Below are 25020 nucleotides of genomic sequence, written 5' to 3'. Positions count from 1 at the left end.
GGTAGATCAAGAAGCGGTTACAAAACTCTTAGGTTACCTGCAAACCCTCGTTTAAAAAAACTCTCTATCCTACAGGAAGCTAAAGAAGAAAGATGTGGGGCCGGGTACAGTGGCTCATGCCTGTAATCCCAGCACTTTGGGAGGCTGAGGCATGTGGATCACTTGAGCTCAGGAGTTCAAGATCAGCCTGGGCAATATGGTGAAACCCCATCTCTACAAAACAAAACAAACAAACAACAACAACAACAACCCCCCTCAAAACAAAAATTAGCTGAGCTGGGCATGGTGGCAGGTGCCTGGAGTCCAGCTACTTGGGAGGCTGAGGCAAGAGAATCACTTGAACCCTGGAGGCGGAGGTTGCAGTGAGCCGAGATTGCGCCACTACACTCCCGCCTGGGTGACAGAGTGAGACCCTGTCTCAAAACAAAAAACAAAAAAGAAGTGCACAAGGTAGACTCTCTCTGCCCAGAGTAGAAGTGGTTTAATCAAAAAAATTTTAAGCACAATTAAAATCCTTGTAATTCTATCTTTTCTCCTTGCTGACCTCACCAATGGCCACTGTTTCACCCCGTCATGTTCCAAAACTTTGGCATTAAGTACACTATCAATTTCTTTCCTTCCTTTTTATTTTTATTTATTTATTTATTTATTTATTTTTGAGAGGGAGTCTCACTTTTGTTGCCCAGGCTGGAGTGCAATGGCGTGATCTCGGCTCACTGCAACCTCCACCTCCTGGGTTCAAGTGATTCTCCTGCCTCAGCCTCCCCAGTAGCTGGGATTACAGGCGCCCACCACTATGCCTGGCTAATTTTTGTATTTTTAGTAGAGATGGGGTTAGCCAGGCTGGTCTTGAATTCCTGACCTCAGGTGACCCGCCCACCTGGGCCTCCCAAAGTGCTGGGATTACAGGTGCGAGCCACCACACCCGGCCTCTTTCCTTCTTAACACGCCTATTTTGCTTATTTTAAGGGTAAGCTTTTAGAGGACAAAGACAAAATGTAACCTCATCAAGACTGAAGACTGCCACTCCCTTTTGTTGAGATCTTTCATCCATCCTTTCCTAGTCTCTAATAGCCCCATTTTCATCCTTTTACAATTCCCTCCCAGCTAATAGTTTTGGTCCCATTAGTATTAGAGGTGATATAATGAATCGTGAAAGCAAAACTAACCAGAAATTTGTTACTCAGATTTTTTTCTTTTTTGAGGAAAGATCCAAGCTCTTAAAAACACAAATTGCCGATGTGGTAATTTTTTTTTCATCTCAAATATTATTACTGACATGGAAACATTGGTTTCAGAAATGTCAATTGAAAAATTTCTAAACGTTAGGGACTTTATTTTTTTTTTTAAAGAAATGGGCAAAAGAAAAAAGAATTTAAAAAAAAACAAAGAAATGAGCAAGCGTGCCTTCTTCTGAAACACTGTTTAAATCTGTATGTTAATTGAAAGACACTATTATCATCAGAAGGGGAAAGGTTAATTTTCAATGAAATTGCTTTGAAATCTTAGGCTTTCTTTTTTTTATTTTTTTGGTCAGTCAGCTTTCTCAGGTTGAATGATATCTTTAGTCTTTTAAGTTTTGATCCCACATTTACTTATATTTTTAGACTTTTCCACATTTGACCAACTTACCAAGGTGTTGGCATCACAATAAGCTGCATTTTTAGGTGCTAAAAATATTTGTTGATGAATTGATTAACAACTGACTTGGGCAATAAGTAGGTGTAAAACATGCTGTACGTGCTTTGCCCATATTCCTTTGGTAGTTGCTTTCCCATGAACTCTACTTGATGCTTTCTGCCTGCAGGCATAGATAACTCTCTTTCTCTGAGCACAGGGAGTCCCAGAGGTGCCTAGGAGTTAATGCCTCCCAGAAACAACTCAATCAGTGACAGTTGGGAACTGGTGGATAAATACCCCAGCTCCCTCACTGCTCAGAGAGAACAACCCTGAGGCTTTTTCTTCACCATATCACAGAATTATCCAGTGTGATGGATTCCCAGTTGTCCCCAGGAGTAACTTGCTTGACCAATGCACTTTTTATTGGCTTATTTTCCTTTCTAGTCTCACTTCACCACTCCTCTACTGATACTCTGTGGAATTGCCTAGCAAATACATTATTTGCTCTTGAATTTTTATCTGAAGGTTTGCTTCTGGGGGAGCCCAACCTAAGATATGGTGGTAAGTCAAATATGCCTATATCTTAAGAGTTGTGAAAACATTCTTCTGTTTCTCTCTGAGAAATAGCAACGTCATTGCAAAACTTTAGCATGGACACCATAGCTCATTAGAGTGGTCACCTTGCATTTATAGGGCTTTGGGAGTGTGTCAGTTAATTTTTGTCAATTTGACTCGGCCATGGGATGTCCAGCTATTTGGTCAGACATTATTCTGAGTGTCCTCATGAGGGTGTGTTGGGATAAGATTAACATTTGAATTGGTAGACTAAGTAAAGCAGATTGCCCTTCCTAATGTAGAACCCTCATCCCATCAGTTGAAGGTCTGAATATAACCCAAAGGCTGACCCTCCCATCAGTAAGAGGGAACCCCTCCTGCCTGACTGCTTTGAGCCAGGACATTGTTCTTTCATGACCTTTGGATTTGAATGGAAGTATCTGCTCTTCTTGTGTCTTATGCCTGCTGGCTTCCAGACCAGAACTTACATCATTGGTTCTTCTAGGTCTCAGGCCTTAGGACTTGGACTGGAACTACATATCAGCTTACTGGGTTTCCAGCTTCCTGGCTGCAGATCTTGGGACTTCTCACTCTTCATAATAGCATGACCCAATTCCTTATACTCTCTCTCTCTCCACACACACACACACACACACACACACTCACTTTATTAGTTTTGTTTCCTGTGGAAGTAGCTTTGGAACTGCGTAATGAGTAGAGGCTGGAAGGGTTTTGAGATGCATGCTAACCTACATTGCCATGAACAGAATGTTGGTAGAGATATGAACATTTAAGGTCATTCTGCACTTTGGGAGGCTGAGGCAAGTGGATTACTTGAGCCCAGGGGTTCGAGACCAGCCTGGACAATGTGACGAAACCCTATTTCTACAAAAAATACAAAACTTAGCTGGGTGTGGTGGTGCATGCCTGTGGTCCAGCTATTTGGGAGGCTGAGGTAGGAGGATCAATTGAGCCCAGGAGGTCCAGGCTGCAGTGAGCTGTGATCACTTCATTGCACTCTAGCCTGGGTGACAGAGTGAGACCCTGTCTCAAAAAAAAAAAAAAAAAAAGTCATTCTGGTCTGCTGAGATCTCAGACAGAAACTAGAAACATGTTATTTGAAACTGGAATTAAGGCAGTCCTAGTTGTAAGTGAAAAAGAACTTAGCTGAACTTCGTCCTAGTGTTTTATGGAAGGTAGAATTTGTGAACAATGAAACTGGAGACGGTAGTCCCCCCTTATCCATGGTTTTGCTTTCTGCATTTCAGTTACCCAAGGTCAACTGCCATCTGAAAATCTTAAATGAAAAACTCCAGAAATAGACTGGCCGCAGTGGCTCACACCTGTAATCCTAGCACTTTAGGAGGCCGAGGCCAGTGGGTCACCTGAGGTCAAGAGTTTGAGACCAGCCTGGCCAACAAGTTGAAGCCTCGTCTCTACTAAACATACAAAAATGAGCTGAGCGTGGTGGCAGGCACCTGTAATCCCAGCTACTCGGGAGGCTAAGGCAGGAGAATCGCCTGAACTCTGGAGGCAGAGGTTGCAGTGAGCTGAGATCACACCATTGCACTCCAGCCTGGGCAACAGAGCAAAAACTCTGTCTCAAAAAAAAAAAAAAAAAAAAAAAAAAAGAAGAAAGAAAATTCCAGAAGTAAACAATTCGTAAGTTTTACATTGTGCCCCGTTCTTCTGAGTAGCATGATAAAATCTTGCACTATCTCATTTTGTCCTGCCTGGGACATGAATCACCCCTTTGTTTAGCATATCCATGCTGTCTATGCTACCTGCCTGCCCATCACTTAGTAGCCATCTTGGTTGTCAGATGGACTATTGTGGTGTTTCAGGGTTTGTGTTCAAGTCACCTTTACTTTACTTAATAATAGCCCCAAAGTTCAAGAGTAGTGATGCTGGTATATTGTTATAATTTTTCTATTTTAATATTATTCTTCATCTCTTTATGTACCTAATTTATAAGTTAGACTTTATTATAGATATGTATGTATATGAGAAAACATAGTATATATAGAGTTCAGTACTATCTGTGGTTTCAGGCATCCACTTACATCAGGTAAGAGGGAACTACTATATTTAGCTGAGGAAATTCCAAAGCAAAGTGTTGAAGGAGTGGCTTGGTTCCTCCTGACTGCTTATAGTAAAATGTGAATGCAGAGAGATTAATTAAATAAGTGAGAAGTCACACCTATAATCCCAGCACTTTTGGAGGCTGAGGCAGGTGGATCACCTGAGGTCAGGAATTTGAGACCAGCCTGGCCAACATGTTGAAACCCTGTCTCTACTAAAATACAAATATTAGCTGGGCGTGGTGGCATGCACATGTAATCCCAGCTACTTGGGAGGCTGAGGCAGGAGAATTGCTTGAACCTGGGAGGCAGAGGTTGCAGTAAGCCTAGATTGTGCCACTGCACTCCAGCCTGGGTGACAGATCAAGACTCTGTCTCAAAAAAAAAAAAATTAAGAAATAACAATAGAATTCTCAGCTCCCAACTGACAGAATGAATTTCCTCTTGGCCAAGGAGACCCCAGAGAAACTGAAGCTGAGTTTCTGGCCATGATGGGATGGAGGTCAGACACACCTCATTATCCCCTTGCCCTCAATAATTGCCATCAGTCTTTCTTCTCTAAGGGCTAAACAGAAACCAGCCCTTTCAAAAGACTCCACACTGAGAATGTAGATAACTAGCTTATTTCCCCAGGTACAGAACAAAGACAAATTGAGATTAATCATTTCTTCGCCCCTCCCTGAGATGTCTGCTTCCTCTATTCCTTTTTTCTTCAAACATTCATCATATCTTATGTAAAACGTAAATTTTTTGGGCACTAACTAAAGTCTCTCACAACTATGTAATCATTTACTTCATTGTCCCCTCCTTCCTTTTAAGGAAAATGTAGAACTACTAAACCTCTTAAGAACCTCTCTGGAAAATACAGCCACAGAGGTGTCTGTGGCTCACATTTCTCCTGGGTGCACCCTTCAGCTGGCTCCATAAAGCTTGATTGATTGAGACACCTGCCTCCATCACTCATTTTGATTGTCAGAAAGAAACAATTAAGCAAAAAGGAAGCAGAACTTGAAGATGTGGCAAAATTTCAGCCTATCCATAGTGCAAAAAAAAAAATAGAACGCTTGTTCTGAAGAGAACACTGAGGATGTGCCTGAACAATCACTGGTGAAGAGATCACAAGGCCAGGAATGGCGGCTCATGCCTGTAATCCCAGCACTTTGGGAAGCTGAGGTGAGGGGATCACTTAAGCCCAGGAGTTCGAGACCAGCCTGGACAACATAGTGAGACCCTGTCCCTATAAAAAAAAAATTTAAGTAATAGAGATCATGAGTACAACTCATGGACTTCATCAGCTATCTTGGCAGAATCCAGGAATGGAATTATACCAGTGAAGACACTGCCAGTTTGAACTAAAGGGGGTAGAGAAAGCAGGACAGAATGAAGGATAATTCTCAACCTTCTTGGAGTCTACAGAACCAAACCGTAGAGCCATCAGCTGCGAATGTGTGCTAAGAATGAACCAGAAGTTGATTAAGGAATCGTCAGAGGTGCCACTGCTACCATAGGTCCCAGAATCAAGGTGTTTTCTCCTCTGTTTCCAAGGGCAGGGCTGTGTCTCTGGTTTCAGCCAGGACAATCCCATCCAGTGCCTCCGGAGTGGGCTGCTCTCTGAAGAAAGCTGTGTGAACAGGGCAGCTTGAAAGAGCCGTGGAGGTGATGCTGCCACCTCAGTGGGCCTTTAGGGCAGAGCATCAAACCAAAGAAGCTTATTCTCAAGCCTTGAGATCTAATGGAATTTGCCTTGCTAGGTTTTGCACTTGCTTGAAACCTGACACTCCTTTCCTCTTTCCTTATTTCTCCCTTTTGGTACAGCAATGTCTATACTATGCCTGTCCCACCATTGTGTTTTGGAAGCACATAACTTGCGTGGGGTCATAGATTTACAGATAGAGAGCAGTTTGCCTCAGGATAAATCATACCTTGAGTCTCACTCATACCTGATTTAAATGATATTTAGATGAGACTTTAGATGAGTCGATGGTGTTATGAGTTAAGACTTTGGAGGCTGTTGGAGTGGATGTATTTTGTGTGCAAGAAGGACATACATTTTGGGGGTGCCAGGTGTGCAATGCTGTAGACAGCTGTGTCCCTCCAAAATTCATGTGTTAAAGCTCTAACCCCCAATGTGACCGTAGTTGGAGATAAGGCCATTAGCAGGTAATTAAGGCTAAATAAGGTCATAAGGGTTGGACCTCATTTGATAAGACTGTGGCCTTTTAAGAAGAGGAACAGCTGCCTCTCCCTCTTTCTCTTCCTCTCCTCCCCTCCTTCCTGCCTTTTCCCTTCCCTCCACTGTGTGAAGACACAGCAAAAAGGTCATCTATAAGCCGGGAAGGGAGCTCTCACCAGGAACTGAATTGGCTGGTACCCTGATCTTGGACTTCTCAGCCTCTAGAACTTTGAGAAACAGGTTTCTGTTGTTTAATTCATCTAGTCTGTGGTATTTTCTTATGACAGGCTGAGCTAAGAGAGGGAGGATGGTGGAACATTGGAAGATGGCAGTGCCGTCAAACCCATCTTGTCCCAAACATCCCTTGAAGGTCCCAGAACCATTCCAGAGTGGGATGTCCTGTCTTAGCATTCAAAGTATCTGTAGGTGTTACCCCAACCCAATCCCCAGAAACTGGAAACATTCCACTTGGTGCCATCCTGAAGTGTCTGTAACAAAAATTCCACACACTTGAGTCTTTTTCATCTGTTTTATTAGCATCAATATATACAAAGTGGAAAATGACTTAATTTCATTATTCTAGCTTAGAAAGTTTGTTTTGCTTTTTATTTTGTTTGGTGATAAAATGGAAATGAAAATTTCCCAGGAGAATGCCTACCTTTGGGGGTGCTGAACAACTCAAATAATATCTGACCTCAAATGACTCGTCATGCCTAGTCAAGGACATAGGAAGGTCATGCCCTTCGGATTCACTCGAAGGGCATTTTTGCCTGAGGCCCGTGCCTCAGCCTAAAGCTACCCACATATTTGCCAAATCACTACTTCTTATACAACCCTCCTGATTATGCAGACACTTTGCTTCCTTCTGGGCTGTTTGGCAGTCTTCAAAGCTATCAGCCTGAGGTTCTGTAGGCTCTCCAAGGGGTGAGCTTCAAAGGATCATAGTTAAAGCACATCTATGAAACTAAGTAAGAATGGCCATCAGGTAGCGATCAGAATACTTATGTTAGCTAAATAATTCTACAAAAAAAAAAAAAAGCAAAAAGCTGAGCTCCAAGCTAAAGAGGGTTGAGTGTGTGCATTTTTAAAGCACAGGGTGGTAGCTGACAGATACAGCTTATATGAATTAGCATGTAATACACGCCATCACATGCATTCTCTGAAGCTCACAATCTCTGTAAACGTATTTCCCCACTGTTTTAAAAACAAAGAGTGGCTTGTAGGAAGGCTCAGTCCATTCTCGAGTTTCTCAAGAGTGTATCCTATTCAAAAATATTTAATCCCAATGGGTTTTAATATTGGTCTTATAAAAACAGACGTATATGAACTGTAATGAGATGCCTTGCACAATTTTGGCACTATTATTTTTTTTACCTTTACGTATTACAAATACACATTCAGATATTTTAAAAAGAAAAATAGACACCAACCTGTCTTTTCAATCACACTGTACATTGTTGAACTCGTATGATCTGTCTCTAGGCTAAAACAAACTTTTAAAACGTGGTTACGGGTGTGGTACTACTAAGACAGAACTGAGACACTGGTCTTCTGAAAAAAACAACAATGACAACAACAACCACAAAAAAACAAAAAACCCAACGCCTTTTCTATCTTTCCAATAGTCAATAAGAACATCTGGGGTGTGGCCTGGCTAGTTTTGGGGATAGGGTTAGAATAAAGATTTATATTTTGTCAGTCTTTATAAAAGGCAAATGTTTAGTTTTCACATAACCATAATACGTTGTAAAATCAAATATTATTCATAGAGTTCTTCATTCCAGGTGACCCAGGGTTAGGGTTAGAATAAGCATCAAATAAAATGGATTGAGTTCTGCCTTTTAAGGAAAGGTTACATTATTTGTGTTGTTATCTTTCTCCAAACATGACATTGTTCACTAATGGCCTAGAACACTTCTCTGGTTCTTGCATTAAACGGGGCTTTGGGTCCTGGAAAGCAGCCTTTAGCTATTTCTTGCCATGGACCACACACTCATGCCTTCAGGAGTATATGTGCAAGATTCTTTTCTGGCAGAAGGAAAATATTCTGGTCTTAGACCCCCAAGATTGAAGTCTGAGTTCCTGCTGTCAAGGAGGGTACATGTGTGCATAAAACCAACTTTCCCTATCTGGCTTAAGATGTTTCCAATGTAACCACCAAAACATAGACTCCCCGCTATTCTCCCTATGGCCAGAAAGGTCTTTTCTTGTTTGAAAACCAGCAGACTTGAAACAATTCCAGAGAGAATGGGAGGGCACCAAAGAGGGTTCCAAATGCCACTGAGCCCGTCTGTCTGTCCAAGCCATTGACTGTCACCACCATGTCACCGGTCCCAGGAAGGTGAATCTGCTTCACACATAGTATTTCTTCCATGCACCCGCACCCTCCACCTTCTCTTTATACCTGTATTTAGAAAAGAATCTTCCCAAGAGTTACACACTCACCGGTTTCACTGGGTTGGGGGAAAACAGACCCTGATAAAATAAGAGGAATGCCCGTGTGACTAGATGTGGGGCTATGGAATCCTTTCTGAATGAAATTCCTCTCTCTGTCTTCATTGATGTTCAGATCAGATGATACAGGATTCCACTGGACAGTCTGCTGTGATTTAAAATCCCCTGCCCCTGTTCCCTGCACCTCCTCAATCAGCATTCACACCACCCTCCAACATCCAGACAGCTTCAGAGAATAGAAAAATAGTTTCTCCTCATAGGACCCTCCCGCCCCCTGAAATACTTGATGGCAAGTGTATTCTGAAGATGACACCTTTTAGAGAATCAGTGCACTTGAGTCTCCTCTATTTTGAGGGCTGAGATATTCCAGAACCCCAGGAGAAACCAGAGCTCACCCCTGGATTTCCAAACATGGCACCTCCCTTTTCCCATCACAAATCCTTGTCACTGTATGAGTGGGGCCGCTGGTGCTTCCCAAGCCTGTGTGTTTATTACCACAGCTTGAGAGTGGCTTGCTGAACATGGTGATCGATTCTGGCACTTGTAGCATAAATTACGTGCTCTTTCATCGTTGAAAGAGTGTCAAAGAAAAGAACATTTTAACCCAATTCCCTTACCCAATGATCCCCCTCACCCAATTCTTCATTGGAACTCTCAAATCTCTCATTTTTTTCTGAAAAATTGCCTTTGGTCGTTTATCACCTTTCTAGAAAGAAAACGTTTTCTTGTTTTGTCACTGTCCAGCGAGGCCAGAGTGGTAAAAGACAATGTTTATATAACACCTTTGCTACCTTCAGAAGAACCGTGAGAGGGAGGGGCTGTGGAAAAACCTTTCAGAAGCTGGCAAAATGGGAAGAGAGGACACAGAATTTGTTTAGGAGCACAGCTCCCCAAATGGGTTTAAGTACCCATGCTAAATTCCAACCCAAACTAAGCCAACAAGAAATACCCTTTCCAACCTAATCTTGGGACTTAGATTTGTACTGAAAACATCATGGGCATGGTTCCCAAAGATGCATGCAATTCACTGCAGCCTTAGCATGGCATTGCTGATGGGAGAAACTCCATCTGTTGTTTTGTGTTTTTGCTGCCGCGGTTTGCCATTTTGCAAGTCTTCCACCTGCCTTCAGAATTGAGGCTGTAACATGAATTTGGCTGAGGCCGCAAAACATCCAAACCCACACCTATTTCACTTTTAAATATAATAAATACAGGGAAGAAAACAGTAAACCTTCGATAAAGAGTCTAAACAAAAGACAGTCGACATTCTGGGGTTTCAATCAAGTGCCACATGGTCTCTGGATGAATGTCTCGAGGAGATTGTGGTTGAGTTCACAAGTCCCCTTCTCAAGTGTAGCTCTCTTTAGATAGAAACCTCATACTCTCTGGTTTCCTGCAAGAGAGAGAAGCACGGATTTGTCAAACGCTTGTGTGGTAGAGTGATATACATAGGGGGATGCAGTTCTTTGCACCTCTGTATGTCCATGCCCTTGGTCGTGACTTTGCAGTGCCCTCCCACTCTGACCCTGATTTGCTTTTGCCAATGGGTTATAAGGAAATGGCGTACAACAGCTGCTTGAAACATGCTTGTGTGTTTCTGCTCACATCCTGTCTATCTGTCATCACCATGAACAGGGCATGCCCTGGTAGGCTTTAGTCTCTTCAGGAAAATGAAGGACACACAGAGCAGAGCTGAGTCACCCAGCCATCAACCAGCCAATGCCAGGATTACCATCCAGCTGAAATAAGCCTAAAACGCTGTCCCACAGACTGATGAGCAAATGAATGCTTGTTGCATTAAGCCATTGAGTTCCGAGATCTTCGTTACTCAGCATTACTATAGTTCTAGGTCACTGATACACTCTACTAATAAGTATTCATTCATGTCTAGTCTCTAAAATTCTCCTTTATTTCAGTCTGACCTTTTCCCATGATTTCAAAGCAAGCTACATAGAATGCAAAATAACATATGCCCTGATCTACCATTGCCATGTGAAACGACTACAACATGGGGGTAGTTTGATTTCTTCAATATTTATGGAATGTGAGTAATGTATTCCAAGCCCCAGGGACAAGGAGCAAGGAGATAGAAGAAGGCTCAGCCCTGGAAGTCGTCACTGTCACATGCTTTAATGGAAGTCTCCAGCTCCCATTCAGCCAACACAGATATGCAATCACATCTATGCTTCATGGTACATGGGATTTTGGTGGGCAGGCCCCAAGGTGGTCCCCATGATCCCCACCTTCTGGGGCTCATGCCTTTGTGGGGTCCCCTCCTTTTAAGGGTGGGTAGAGCCTGTGACTTGATTCTAACTAGGAGAATACACGGGTGCTAGGATGTCACTTCCATGTTTGCATGACACAGGATTGTGACTTCTGTCTTGCAAGATGACTCTCTCTCTGTTGCTGGCTCTGAAGAAGCCAGCTGCCATGTCATGAGCTGCTCTATAGAGAGGCCCACATGGAAGAAACTGCGGGTGGCCCCTAGAAGACAGCCCGCAAGAAATTGAGGCCCTCATTCTAACAACCTGCAAGGAACTGAATGCTGTCAACAACCATGTGAGTTTGGAAGTGGATCCTTCCCTGGTTGAGCCTCAGATGAGACTGCAGCCCAGTTGCTGCCTTGTTTGTAGCCTGTGAGCCATAAAGCAGGGGGTCAGGCTAAGCTGTGCCTGGCTTCCTGACTTATAGAAACTATGAGATAATAAATGTATGTTGTTAATTTAGGCCCCTAAGTTTGCAGTAATATTGTTACACATCAATAGATAACTAACACAGGAGATCAGAGAAGTGGAGGTGAAGGAAGGTTAGCAGGATAAGAAACAAGTCAGGTTTATTCCCCCCAAACGTTGGGAGATGGCTGCACATCATTACACAGTGAACTTGAAGGATGGTGGTTTTGCAAACTTATAACCAGACTTTTGCTTCCTCGCATGTGCCCTGGACATTTGCACATGCTCTCCCTTCTGTCTGGCATCTTCTTCAGCCCATCGTCCAAGCTCTACCCACTTCCCATGTCTCAGCTTTACTCTCACTTTCTCAACGATGCCTTCCCCAACTCCCTCTAAGTGTCCCCATTATACATTCTCCTAGTGCCCTGTTCAATTTTTTTCATAGTCCTTAAAAAGTATTATTTGTTGTAATCAAAATATTCATGGGCACATTGGATTGTCAGAGGTTCAAGGGAAGCAAGATAGCATCATGATTAAGAGTGTCAGGTTGGCCTCTCCCCTCTCCCCTCTCCCCTCTCCCCTCTCCCCTCTCCCCTCTTTCCACGGTCTCCCTCTGATGCCGAGCCGAAGCTGGACGGTACTGCTGCCATCTCAGCTCACTGCAACCTCCCTGCCCGATTCTCCTGCCTCAGCCTGCCGAGTGCCTGCGATTGCAGGCGCGCGCCGCCACACCTGACTGGTTTTCGTATTTTTTTGGTGGAGACGGGGTTTCGCTGTGTTGGCCGGGCTGGTCTCCAGCTCCTAACCGTGAGTGATCCGCCAGCCTCGGCCTCCCGAGGTGCCGGGATTGCAGACGGAGTCTCGTTCACTCAGTGCTCAATGGCGCCCAGGCTGGAGTGCAGTGGCGTGATCTCGGCTCGCTACAACCACCTCCCAGCCGCCTGCCTTGGCCTCCCTAAGTGCCGAGATTGCAGCCTCTGCCTGGCAGCCACCCCGTCTGGGAAGTGAGGAGCGTCTCCGCCTGACCGCCCATCGTCTGGGATGTGAGGAGCCCCTCTGCCTGGCTGCCCAGTCTGGAAAGTGAGGAGCGTCTCTGCCCGGCCGCCATCCCATCTAGGAAGTGAGGAGCGCCTCTTCCCGGCCGCCATCACATCTGGGAAGTGAGGAGCGTCTCTGCCTGGCCGCCCATCGTCTGAGATGTGGGGAGCACCTCTGCCCTGCCGCCCCGTCAGGGATGTGAGGAGCGTCTCTGCCCGGCCGCCCTGTCTGAGAAGTGAGGAGACCCTCTGCCTGGCAACCGCCCCATCTGAGAAGTGAGGAGCCCCTCCGCCCGACAGCCACCCCGTCTGAGAAGTGAGGAGCGTCCTCCCTCCTCGTCCGGGAGGGAGGTGGGGGGGTCAGCCCCCCGCCCGGCCAGCCGCCCCATCCGGGAGGGAGGTGGGGGGGTCAGCCCCCCGCCCGGCCAGCCGCCCCGTCCGGGAGGGAGGTGGGGGGATCAGCCCCCCGCCCGGCCAGCCGCCCTGTCCAGGAGGTGGGGGGCGCCTCTGCCCGGCCGCCCCTACTGGGAAGTGAGGAGCCCCTCTGCCCGGCCAGCCGCTCTGTCTGGGAGGGAGGTGGGGGGGTCAGCCCCCCGCCCGGCCAGCCGCCCCATCCGGGAGGGAGGTGGGGGGGTTAGCCCCCCGCCTGGCCAGCCGCCCCGTCCAGGAGGTGAGGGGCGCCTCTACCCGGCCGCCCCTACTGGGAAGTGAGGAGCCCCTCTGCCCGGCCAGCCGCTCTGTCCGGGAGGGAGGTGGGGGGGTCAGCCCCCCGCCCGTCCAGCCGCCCCGTCCGGGAGGGAGGTGGGGGGGTCAGCCCCCCACCCGGCCAGCCGCCCTGTCCGGGAGGTGAGGGGTGCCTCTGCCCGGCCGCCCCTACCGGGAAGTGAGGAGCCCCTCTGCCCAGCCAGCCGCCCCATCCGGGAGGGAGGTGGGGGGGTCAGCCCCCCACCGGGCCAGCCGCCCCTTCGGGGAAGTGAGGGGCGCCTCTGCCCGGCCGCCCCTACTGGGAAGTGAGGAGCCCCTCTGCCCTGCCAGCCGCCCTGTCCGGGAGGGAGGTGGGGGGTCAGCCCCCCGCCCGGCCAGCCGCCCCGTCCGGGAGGGAGGTGGGGGGGGTCAGCCCCCGGCCCGGCCAGCCGCCCCGTCCGGGAGGTGAGGGGCGCTTCTGCCCGGCCGCCCCTACTGGGAAGTGAGGAGCTCCTCTGCCCGGCCACCACCCCATCTGGGAGGTGTACTCAACAGCTCATTGAGAATGGGCCATGAAGACAATGGCGGTTTTGTGGAATAGAAAGGGGGGAAAGGTGGGGAAAAGATTGAGAAATCGGATGGTTGCTGTGTCTGTGTAGAAAGAGGTAGACATGGGAGACTTTTCATTTTGTTCTGTACTAAGAAAAATTCTTCTGCCTTGGGATCCTGTTGATCTGTGACCTTACCCCTAACCCTGTGCTCTTTGAAACATGTGCTGTATCCACTCAGGGTTGAATGGATTAAGGGCGGTACAAGATGTGCTTTGTTAAACAGATGCTTGAAGGCAGCATGTTCGTTAAGAGTCATCACCACTCCCTAATCTCAAGTACCCAGGGACACAAACACTGCGGAAGGCCGCAGGGTCCTCTGCCTAGGAAAACCAGAGAACTTTGTTCACTTGTTTATCTGCTGACCTTCCCTCCACTATTGTCCTGTGACCCTGCCAAATCCCCCTCTGCGAGAAACACCCAAGAATGATCAATAAAAAAGAAAAAAAATAAAAATAAAATAGAAAATCTTTGAATCCACCTAGGACCTGGAAGCACAGTTCCCTGCCCCCTTTGAGCTGTCCTGCCTTTCTAGACCTAACCAACGTGTACCTCAAATGTATCGATTAATGTCGTATGTCTCCCTAAAACATGTAGATTCAAACTGTGGCCTAACCACAGCATGTTCTCAGGATCTCCTGGGGCTGTGTCTTCATGGGCCATGGTCATGCATATTTGGCTCAGAATAACTCTCTCCAAATATTTTACAGAGTTTGACTCTTTTCATAGACAGTAGCTTTCAGAAAACTACAATTACTCAACCTGACTTTAAAATATTAACATATTAAGAATTTGGTTTGTGTGTAAAACATTCGTTCCTTTCCTTGTAAGGTAGTTACAGAGAAGGACAAAGGCCTTGGAGCCTCATGGTGAGTGTTTGGATCTTGGTTCTACCACTTCTCAGATGATCAACCTTGGATGAGTTATTTGAATTCCCTGTGCTTCCCTTCCTTTGTCTATAGATTGGAATAATCACAATATCATACCTTATAAGCTTGTTGTGGAAATTGAACAAGTAATATATTTAAAGTGATTAGAACAGTTACTGACACAGTAAACACTGGGTAAGCCTCTACAGAGACTAAATATTACACCCCTAACCACCAAACACACCCTACAAAATTCTAGTCATAAAGAGCATTAGTATGAACAATGGATTACTCATGTCAGCCAAGCACTCTCCAAAATGATTTTCCTGAAATCAATATAGAAACAACTAAAAAGAAATGAGATGTCGTAAGTTCTATATAATGATGCTATAGAATAAAGGAGGAAAGGAATTGAAAAAGAAAAGTAAGAACATCTTTATCAGGTGCAAGTAACAGAATACCTAAACAGACTTTTAAAAAATCAAACATTTATAATCTCATTTGGCACAAATCCTGAGAATAGAGGACTGGCATTGGTTCAGCAGCTCATGCATGCCATCAAAGAGTTTCCTAAATTCTTTCCACCCTACTTCCTTGATGTGTCAGTATTATTTGCAATTTTGGCTCCTGAAGTAGCAAAGATTATTCCTTCCCAGCAATATCTCAATCTGAATGAAAAGAGTGAGCAGGAAAAAAATTTCTTCTCCTACATCTCTCTATTCTTTTCTTTTCTTTTCTCTTCTCTCCTTTCTCCTTCTCCTCCTCCTCCACCTTCTCTCTTTCCCTTTTCCTGCCCCCCACCTCTTTTACAAACTATTGCAGATGCTATATTAGGAAATTTTCCTGTATAGCTCCTTATCCACGCCTGGTTTATATCTCTCATTGCTAGGCCAAAGTAGTGAATGCTGTGGTGTACCCTCTAGATAATCCCCTTCATGGCAGAGGCACTTATGACCCTAGCTGCTAGGAATGTTGGTGGCTGTTGGCTGTCAGATGAATTCACCTCTGAGAACCTCCCTCAGCATCAGAGAAACATTTCACCCAGGTTCCTCTTCCTTTCTAGGGGCAGCTCAGTGCACAATAATGGGTACTATGTGTGTATAAATGCAGAGCTCTGTTGCCTTAAATTAGGACAACTCTGAACAATCACCCCAACCCCACAGCTCCCCACGAGATATACTGATAACTTTATTGTGACTGCCTTGTATTACAGCTCCTTTTTCTGTACAATCCTGCTTCCTTCATCCTCTATAGGTGTTGATCTTTAGAATTCTCTCCAATAAACCCTCTCCCCACAAAAAAAAAAAAAAAAAAAAAAAAAAAAAAAAAAAAAAGAGTGTCAGGTTGAATTTGCATCCTGGCTTCAGGATGTGCATCCTGGCTGTGTGCCACTTTGGCCAAATTATTCTTTCCTCTCTCTGGACCTCAATGTCCTCATCAATCAATTAGAGATAACTGTGGAACCTATTGCAGAGAGCTGCAAGGATTCAAGGAGATTATGCATTTAAAGTGCCCAGCAGATGGCATGTATTATTATTGATAATAATAATTCGCAAGACGGTAGGCTCATTAATGGTGGAATCTGTGTCTATTGGGGTTCATGACTATGTTCCTAGCACCTAAAACAGGGCCTGATACTCAAATGTGTAGGGATGTTTCACACTACCATTGAATAAAGGGTGGAGCCCAGTGGGATGTGTGGGAATGCAGCACGTTGCCACCAGGCCACTGTTGGTCTGCTCTCTGTGGGTCTTGGGTGCAGCCTCTTTTTTCTGTGGGTGTTCTGCTGACAGTAATCAGCCTCCTAGGCTCGTCCTCAGCACCAATCACCTGCAAAGAGGGCTGGGTTCTCCCAGCATTTATCTCTTTAGGGCTCTTGGTGGGGATAAGACAGGACCACTGGCTGTGCCTCTTGTGAGCAATAGGAAATGAAATGTTTTGTCTTATTGTTGGTGAATTCAGAGCAAAGAGGGAGGGAATTGGGAAGAGACGAGAGAGACCAACTCACCCCTGTCTCGTAAATGGGGTTGTCAAACTCGGTTTCCACGGTGATCTGGCTGTAGGGGTGGGAGTACATCAGAGGCAGGCGGAGGTTGGAATAGTAGCGACATCTGGGGGAGAGAAAGGAGAGAGAAGTTACTTCTCCCCAGCTAGGAGAAACATTACAATATTGAACGGGAACAGTTGGTGCCACTTCCTGAGCAGCAGCACCTCTGTGAATGACGACGAGGATGTGTGCAAACAGCCTTTTGCAGGCGAGAATCCTAGTGAGGTGAAAGCAGAAATCATAATTGCTCTCAACTTGCAACCCAGGCAGCGAGAACCAAAGCCTTGTGATCTCTCCTTACTAGGGAGGGGGCGGAGCTTAATTTGTTTTCTCCTGGAAGGTCATTCAAGTCCCTCTTGAATGCAAAGGGAAACAAGAACAAGGATGAGCATTTATTGAGCACCCACTGTATGCCATATTGCCTTAGATCAGCCTTCCTTGACCACCTATTTATTTATTTGGAGACAGGGTCTTGCTCTGTCACCCGGGTTGTAGTGCAGTGGTGCCATCTCAGCTCACTGCAACCTCTGCCTCCTGGGCTCAAGTGATTCTCCTACCTGCGTGCACCACCACACTTGGCTAACTTTTTAAGTGTTTTATTTTTTTTTATTTTTATTTTTTAAGAGGCGAGCTCTCACTATATTGCCCATTGCCCAAGCTGGTCTCAAACTCCTGGGCTCACGCGATCCTCCAGCCTTGGCCTCCCAAAGTGCTGGGATTATAGGGATGAACCACCATGCCTGGCCCCTGACCATCTATTTAAAGGTGATTTCTCTGTTACTCACCACACCTACCTATTTCCTTCATTGTGTTTATCTTAGTGTGTTATCATTTATTTGTGTATTTACTCTACCCTGCCCCCAGTAGACTGTGGGCTCCATAAGGGCAGGGATGATCTATTTTAGTCACGTTCCTGCCTCAGGACCTTTGCACATGCTGTTTCCCTGCATGAAACCCTCCTTTTTCACATATTTGCATAGGTTTCTTTTGTTTTTGAAATGGAGTCTTGCTTTGTTGCCCAGGCTGGAGTGCAGTGTCATGATCTTGGCTCACTGCAACCTCCTCCTCCCAGGTTCAAGTGATTCTCCTGCCTCAGCTTCCCAAGTAGCTGGGATTACAGGCACCCACCACCATGCCCAGGCTAATTTTATTTTTTATTTTTTTAGTAGAGACGGGGTTCCACCATGTTGGCCAGGCTAGTCTCGAACTCCTGACCTCAAGTGATTCGCCTGCCTTGGCCTCCCAAAGTCTTGGGATTACAGGTGTGAGCCACCACGCCTGGACTGTATAGGTTTCTCATGATCACTTTCAAGTCCTTGCTCAAATGTCATTTCTCAGTGGGGCCTCCTCTAGCTACACTATTTAAAAGTCAACCACCACTTCTCTTCCAGAATTCTTGCCCCCTCCCAGCCTTCTCTTCCTGCACTTATCAGTTTCTAACACTACATATTTTCTTACATACTTTGCTTATTGTCTATCTTTCCTTGTTAGAATCTGAACCCCAGGACGGCAAATATTTCCTTCTATTTTTTTTTTTTTTCCACAAATGATGTTTCTGGAACCGAGAAAACTGCCTGGCACCTAGTAAGTGCTCAACAACTGTGAATGTGAATGAATGAGTGGCTATTCTGGAGCATGGTTTAGTATCTTCCTTCTGCATCAAATGCAAGTTTCTAGACCCTCAACACCTGGGACAATGTCTGATATACAACAGATTGTCAATACATGTTTGTTGAATAAATGAGTGAATGAGTGAGTGATGGAAGGAACAAATCAACATGCCTGGCAATATGTCATGTCTGTGTGCCCCACTAAACCATAACCTCCTTGAGGGCAGGAATAGTATTTGTCTTACTTGCTTGGAGGCTTCATAATTGCCCAGTGCAAATATTTATCCCACAGAGTTGGGCTGAATCTGGGCATCTCTGCAATAACACAAATGCCACTATGCCCGAGCTCCAGGTGGAGACCCTGAGGCTCAGAGAGGTGAACCGCCCAGTCCCTCTGAGTACTGGTGGCTGGGTGCCTGGCAGTCATCTCCCCCATCAGCTCCCTACCTTGTGATGTAAATGTAGGCTCCTCCCAGCAGTAAGGAGATGATGAGGACCGGGATGAAGATAGCCAGGGCCATGTTCCCCCCTTCCAGCGACGTCTCTGCTGCCGCTTCTGCTACTGAACACAGGAGCCAGTGAGGTCCTCATTTCCCAGGTAGCTGACTCCCAGTGAGTGCCCAACTGCCCAGTTCTCCGCCCTTTGGAGACGGCTTTCCAAGGTCTAAGGCTCTGAGAGGGCCTTAGACCTTGCAGAGCTATCTCCAAAGACTAGAGGAAATGGAGGTGGGTCCTTTGCACGGGGTCCCAGACTCATCCTTTGGTGGGTTGGCCATAGGAGCTATAGAGAATTACACTGTTTGAAACCCGATCGTACCATTCCCATTTTTCGGGGGCTACAGTTAAAATCTGATTGAAGTCCAATTCACAGGAAGACTTGGAGAAAATCCCAAATTCAGTAACCGGGAAAGCAGATTTGCTGGACATTCCATGGAGTGGAGAAGAGAAACAGGAATGGGCCTGGACCCCAGATGCAGGAGTGGTGGGCGCATCTGGGTTTGTGTGTGTCGTTGAGTTGAACGGTGCTGGTGGTCAGCCGCAAGGTTTCTAAGGGATTCTCAGACCTGGTGCTCACCTGTGGACTGGGGAGCTTGTTGCATGCAGACTGACGGGCCCCTCCTAGACCTTTTGAGTTCTACTCTCCAGTCCACGAGTGGGCTCTGAGCACTGGGGACTGACAGCTCTCTGTCCTGCACACCCCAATGACACCCCAAATGTGAAGGCCCGTTTTGATTCCCAGAGGCTACTCCTGCACATTTCCCGGCTGCTCTCTCAACCTCCCATTGTGGCAATTGCAAGAACTATAACAGCTGCTGCAGGCGCCTGGGGCAGAGGGCTGCTTTCCCAGCATAGCTTAAAGAGGGATCCTACATTTCTTCTAGAAACTTGGCCTCCAGGTTTCCTCTGCCATTCTCCACGGTCACATCTAATAGAGCTTGGCTGTACACCAATCTATAACCCATTAACCACCACTTTATGGGGTCTGAAAAATCAATCCTAATACCCAGAATAAATGCATGAGCACAAAACGTTACAATGGCTCTCATAAGCTCCGAGCAACCCCAGCCCTTTGAGACGTTCTCATGGTTCACTGGTTGGCAAAAGGCAGAAAAAGGATACTCTGAATGGAGACTAACACGAAGTGCCCTCTATTTTCCAAGTGGAGTGTATAATTCATGCTCCTTCACTTATATTTGAGCCCTAGTTCCACCCGCTTGGATTCAAGTGTTGTCTGTTACAAGGAACAGCCACTAGTGAAATGTAATTTACATAGCCCCAGATTCTAAGTGAACTCATTATTGTCAGAAAGCTAAAGATGGCTCCAGGAATAATAAAAACTGCTTGATTTGGTAAAAACATTTAAAAAAAAAAGAAACAATATATTACAGTATATATTTTTAAATATATATGCTATAATATACTGCATTTGTATTTATATATATATACATGCAGTAATATATTACAGTATATATTTTACATCACAGTCCCGGTGAGTGGTTTTGTACCAAATTCAATAGCGGTGACATAGAACGCTGGACATTTTACACACGGGAGGGGTTGGAAAGGGAAGGAACCACAAAATGAAAACAAAACTGAAATAAAATCCTGGATAGATTTTAACATCTGCTCCTCATTAATAAGTCTCATTTGGGAATTTCTAATAAAAGGAGAGCTGAAGTAAGGAGAGATGGGAGAAGGGGTGGGTATGTTGAGGGGAAAAAAGACTCAGGGAAAAATGGACCATTGAATGCTTCCAGGGCAAACTCTTCCCTCTGGAAACCAGGAGGACTCTCAGCATGGAAGGTGACATGTCACTAGATTTAGTTCCCCTTCTAGAATGGCATCATGAAAAGTGTTACAATAGGGTTATGCCTTTCTCAGGCTTATGGGCTCTGAGCTTTCCTTATCTCATTGCTGTTACCATGTGCAGAACAGCTGTCAAATCCCTTTCAGGTTATTGTTAGGGTCCTGACTTGCAAATCCCATATTTTTTTTCCCTTACAATATTATTTTAAGATTATCTTTGGCAGTCTGAAGGTAGAATTTATTTATTTTTTTAAGTGTCTAAATAAAGATATTCAAAGGCCTGCCCTTGTTTTGTGCTATTAGTTTGATTTATTGAACTTTTTTTTTTTTTTTTTTCGTTCTGGAACTCACCTTCTAAAGCATGTTCAAAACTGTCTTGATTAACTGAAAGAGAAATCAGGAAGCATTGGTCAATGTAAAGTGAATTCACTTCGTTTGCATGAAATGAGGCCAAAAAATTAGATGCAAAAGCCCATGCCATGCTTTGGTGAAGTTAGTGGTATGTTTTTACTTATCTTGGGCCACTATAATCAGTGAACGTGCCTGGACTATTCACTTCCTAAGTTCCCAAGAGAAGATGAGATAGATAAGACCCAAGATCAACAACAGTGATAGTGAATAATTACTGAACACTCACCGCGTGTCCAAAATTGTGCCAAGAACTCTACATACATTTGCTCAGTTAATCCTCATAACAATCTTGTTAGGTCAATGCTATTATCATCCCCATTTTACAGATGAGCAAACAGAGGTTCAGAGAAGTGAAGTGACTTCTCTGACATCACACAGCTTCTCAGTGATGGAGGCAGGATTTCAATCTGGGCTGCTCAAGCTCTCTGGTTTCTGCTCTCAATTATGTGGTTAGGGTCTTTTCATCATTTTCATGTGGGGCAAAGCACGAATGAATTGCGAGGCCCAAGATCTTTATACAAAATCCAGCCAGAGGTGGAACTGTTTTCCTGTTTTGAAGACTATCTATGTAAACCTCTCTAATTTCATTTTTATTCCTTTTATATTGATGAGGCTTTGTATCCCATGTGAAACTATTTTTAATCATTTATGTTTTTTGTAAAACTTCTCCGGAGGTTCAACATCATGGGGACTGGCACCCCATCTTTGTCATCAGTCATCATGGTAGCTAAGCACAAAAATATACCAACAAGGATGGATGTTTATTACAGGAATGCAAAACCCCAGCATGAAGGACTTTGATGAAAAAATTGCAGCATTAGGGGATAGGAGGGAGTGGCCACCAAAGGCTTAGCTATACTGATGTCCCCAATCCCAAGACACCCTAATCCATGCCTTGGTTAAAGTCACTCTCTGGTTTACGCCATCATCACACCATGACAACAAAACCAGCTGAAAAGCTAGCTGGCTGACTAAGTGCACACTTCTCTGCAGCTTTGTCATCAAGAAAATGGAAAGATTGAAGCAGAGGGTCCCACCCCAAGATGTGAGTTGCACCGTGGTTGAGTGAGAGTGCGTGAATGTCCATGGAATCTTAGAACTGGGAGGAGGCATTGAATCATGTGTTCCTTGGAGCCCTGTGCTCATGAACCCCACAGGGCATGTTAAATGCAGATTCCTGGGCCATTCCTGGGACTTGTCAGAGCGGTATTCTCGGCGGTGGACCTCTGCAGGTCTCACCAATGCCTCAGCAGTTCTGATGCATCCAGTGGGCTCACTGGCTCCTCTTTAGAAACTCTGATCTGGACTCCCCCAATTATTTCACAAAAAGGGAAACCAAGGTCAGAGAGGGAGGGGGGCTCACTCAAGGTCACACAGGTGGTCCACAGCAGAACTGGACTGGAGCCCGGGGTCCCCAAGTCCCAGTCAGGTGGCCTCACATTGGCACTGAGTTGCTTCCCCTCCTGCATACCACAATGTCATGCATCCCATTTTTTTTCTGAAGAGGAAGTGATTTCTCATTTCCTTACAGAGTTGGTGGTGGGACGGATCTCAGGAGTGGAAATGGAGAGGGAAGAAAGGTGCAGGGGTCTCCTGAGAGCCTTTCTTGCTAGCAATTCCATCACAGTTGTGGGAGAAGGCAGCGAGCTGATTGACCTTGTGGTGCTTCTAGAGATACTAGCCCATAGAAAAGAGAGGTTTCAGGGATCACCTGCAAAATGGAGCCTCTTTTTATCTTTTCCTGTTTTTTTTTCCTTTTTTTGTCATTTGTGTATATTATTATTATTTTTTAAGACGGAGTCTTGCTCTGTCACCTAGACTGGAGTGCAGTGGTGCAATCTCAGCCCACTGCAACCTCAGCCTCCCGGTTTCAAGCGATTCTCCTACTTCAGCCTCCAGGTAGCTGGGATTACAGGTGCACACCACCATGCCCAGCTACATTTGTGTATATTCTGATGGTAGTTTTATTTTCTTTTCAGTTTGGCAGCATTAAAAAAAAATTGAAAACATACAGTGCTGGCGAGGAGGTGGAGAAATGGACATATTACACATTGTTGGTGAGCGTGGATTGCTCCAATTGCGGGAAACGATTTGGTGACATCCAGGACAACTCGATATCCATAGATCTTTGCCCACACCATCAATCCTGCTTTGAGGAATCTGTCCTGCAGGATGAAAAGTGCCAGCATCCAAGGATTCATGGGCAAGATTTTTTTGGCAAAACAAAACAAACAAAAAACTGGAAGAGAACTGATGTCTCCATCAACAGAGGAAGGGCTGAATGCACTGGGGAACAAGCAAAGTGTGGAATGATGGGTGGCAAATAAAAAAAATAACATGGCACTACTTTTGTAATAAGTAAAACACAGAGTACAGCATGATATGAACCTCCCTCCCTTTTTTTTTTTTTGTGATACGGGGTCTTGCTCTGTTTCCCAGGCTGGAGTGCAATGGTGCAATCATGGCTCACTGCAGCCTCAACCTCCTGGGCTCAAGCAATGCTCCTGCCTCAGCTTCCCAAGTAGTTGGGACTATAGGAGTGTGTCACCATGCCCAGCTAATTTTTTGATTTTTTGTAGAAATGAGGTCCCACTATTTTGCCTAGGCTGGTCTCGAACTCCTGGGCTCAAGTGATCTTCCCACCTCGGCCTTTCAAAGTGCTGGGATTACAGGTGTAAGCCACCACACCCAGCCTTTTTTTTTTCTTTTTTTTTTTTTTCTGTAAAACAAAAACAAACATCCCTCTCTCTTTCCAAATACGTCTATGTGTATAAGCCTAGGGAAAGGTGTGACACTGGAAATTCAGGTGGTTAGCACTGGCTTCTGGAGAAGAAAGAAAGGGATGGAGGAGAGAGGAAAACTGCTCCTTCCATTTGAAGTTCTGATTTCTTCTACTTGTTCCATGAGATACCTTTGCAATTAATCCAAGAAGAATTTAAAAAGCTACCGTGGCAGATACAAACACGTTGTCCAGGCCAAAGTGGTCCTTTTCATGGTTTTCTTATTTAGGGTTTTTTTTCTTTTTCTTTTTTTTGAGATGGAGTGTCGTTCTGTCACCCAGGCTGGAGTGCAGTGGCTCGATCTCGGCTCACTGCAAGCTCCGCCTCCCGCGTTCAAGCCATTGTCCTGCCTCAGCCTCCCGAGTAGCTGGGACTACAGGCGCCCGCCACCACGCCTGGCTAATTTTTTTTTGTATTTTTAGTAGAGATGGGGTTTCACCGTGTTAGCCAGGATGGTCTCGAACTCCTGACCTCGTGATCCGCCCGCCTTGGCCTCCCAAAGTGCTGGGATTACAGGCGTGAGCCACCGCGCCGGCCGAGGTTTCTTAAAAAACAAATCCTGCTAATTTTTCTCCCCTGCAGAAAACTCATCAACAATGTCAAATTAATTTCTATTAATGTCCATGTGACAGTTAGAGGGTTTACAGGCAATCTTTACTCAGGAACTTCCCAATACTTAAGCTCTACAAAGCAGGTTTCCTGTGCTATCAAAAATAAATTCAGGTTGGGTATGATGGCTCACGCCTATAATCTCAGCACTTGGGGAGGCTGAGGTGGACAGATCCCTTGAGCCCAGGAGTTCAAGACCAGCTTGGGCAACATGACAAAACTCCGTCTCTATTAAAAATACACAAATAAAATAAATTCAAACACAGGGCTGGACTTAGTCAAAATTATGGGGGAATGAGGGAAGGCAGCTGTCTTAAATGCTAATTGTGGATTTCTTACTGTTCGCTGCTCTTCAAAAGGACCCCTTGTTCTCTTATTAGGAACTGCTTACGGCCAGGCGCAGTGACTCCGCCTGTAATCCCAGCACTTTGGGAGGCAGAGGCGGGCGAATCACGAGGTCAGGAGATCGAGACCATCCTGGCTAACACGGTGAAACCCCGTCT

At 45.5% G+C, this 25020-nt stretch overlaps 1 protein-coding gene across 8 annotated transcripts in view; it reads right to left on the bottom strand.

Annotated features, from left to right (window-relative positions):
- Window positions 1–6944: 6944 nt before the first annotated feature.
- The window catches only part of SEZ6L (seizure related 6 homolog like), a 221498-nt gene continuing 203422 nt past the window's right edge, over window positions 6945–25020 (bottom strand). For 2 of the 8 annotated variants that reach the window (XM_016939845.3, XM_009438053.4), the window contains 4 exons: window positions 21069–21101; window positions 18858–18972; window positions 16762–16864; window positions 6945–10276 (listed from right to left, as the gene is read on the bottom strand). In XM_016939845.3, the coding sequence (XP_016795334.1) occupies window positions 10247–10276; window positions 16762–16864; window positions 18858–18972; window positions 21069–21101 (281 nt within the window). In that variant the 3' untranslated portion in view covers window positions 6945–10246. The remainder of the gene's footprint in view (window positions 10277–16761; window positions 16865–18857; window positions 18973–21068; window positions 21102–25020) is intronic. The other 6 variants (XM_016939848.3, XM_515042.7, XM_016939846.3 and 3 more) reach the window with 5 other exon arrangements.

Source organism: Pan troglodytes, chromosome 23, assembly GCF_028858775.2.
Source record: "Pan troglodytes isolate AG18354 chromosome 23, NHGRI_mPanTro3-v2.0_pri, whole genome shotgun sequence".
In the NCBI taxonomy this organism is placed as follows: domain Eukaryota; kingdom Metazoa; phylum Chordata; class Mammalia; order Primates; family Hominidae; genus Pan; species Pan troglodytes.
This window is presented reverse-complemented; position numbering and strand designations above follow the sequence as displayed.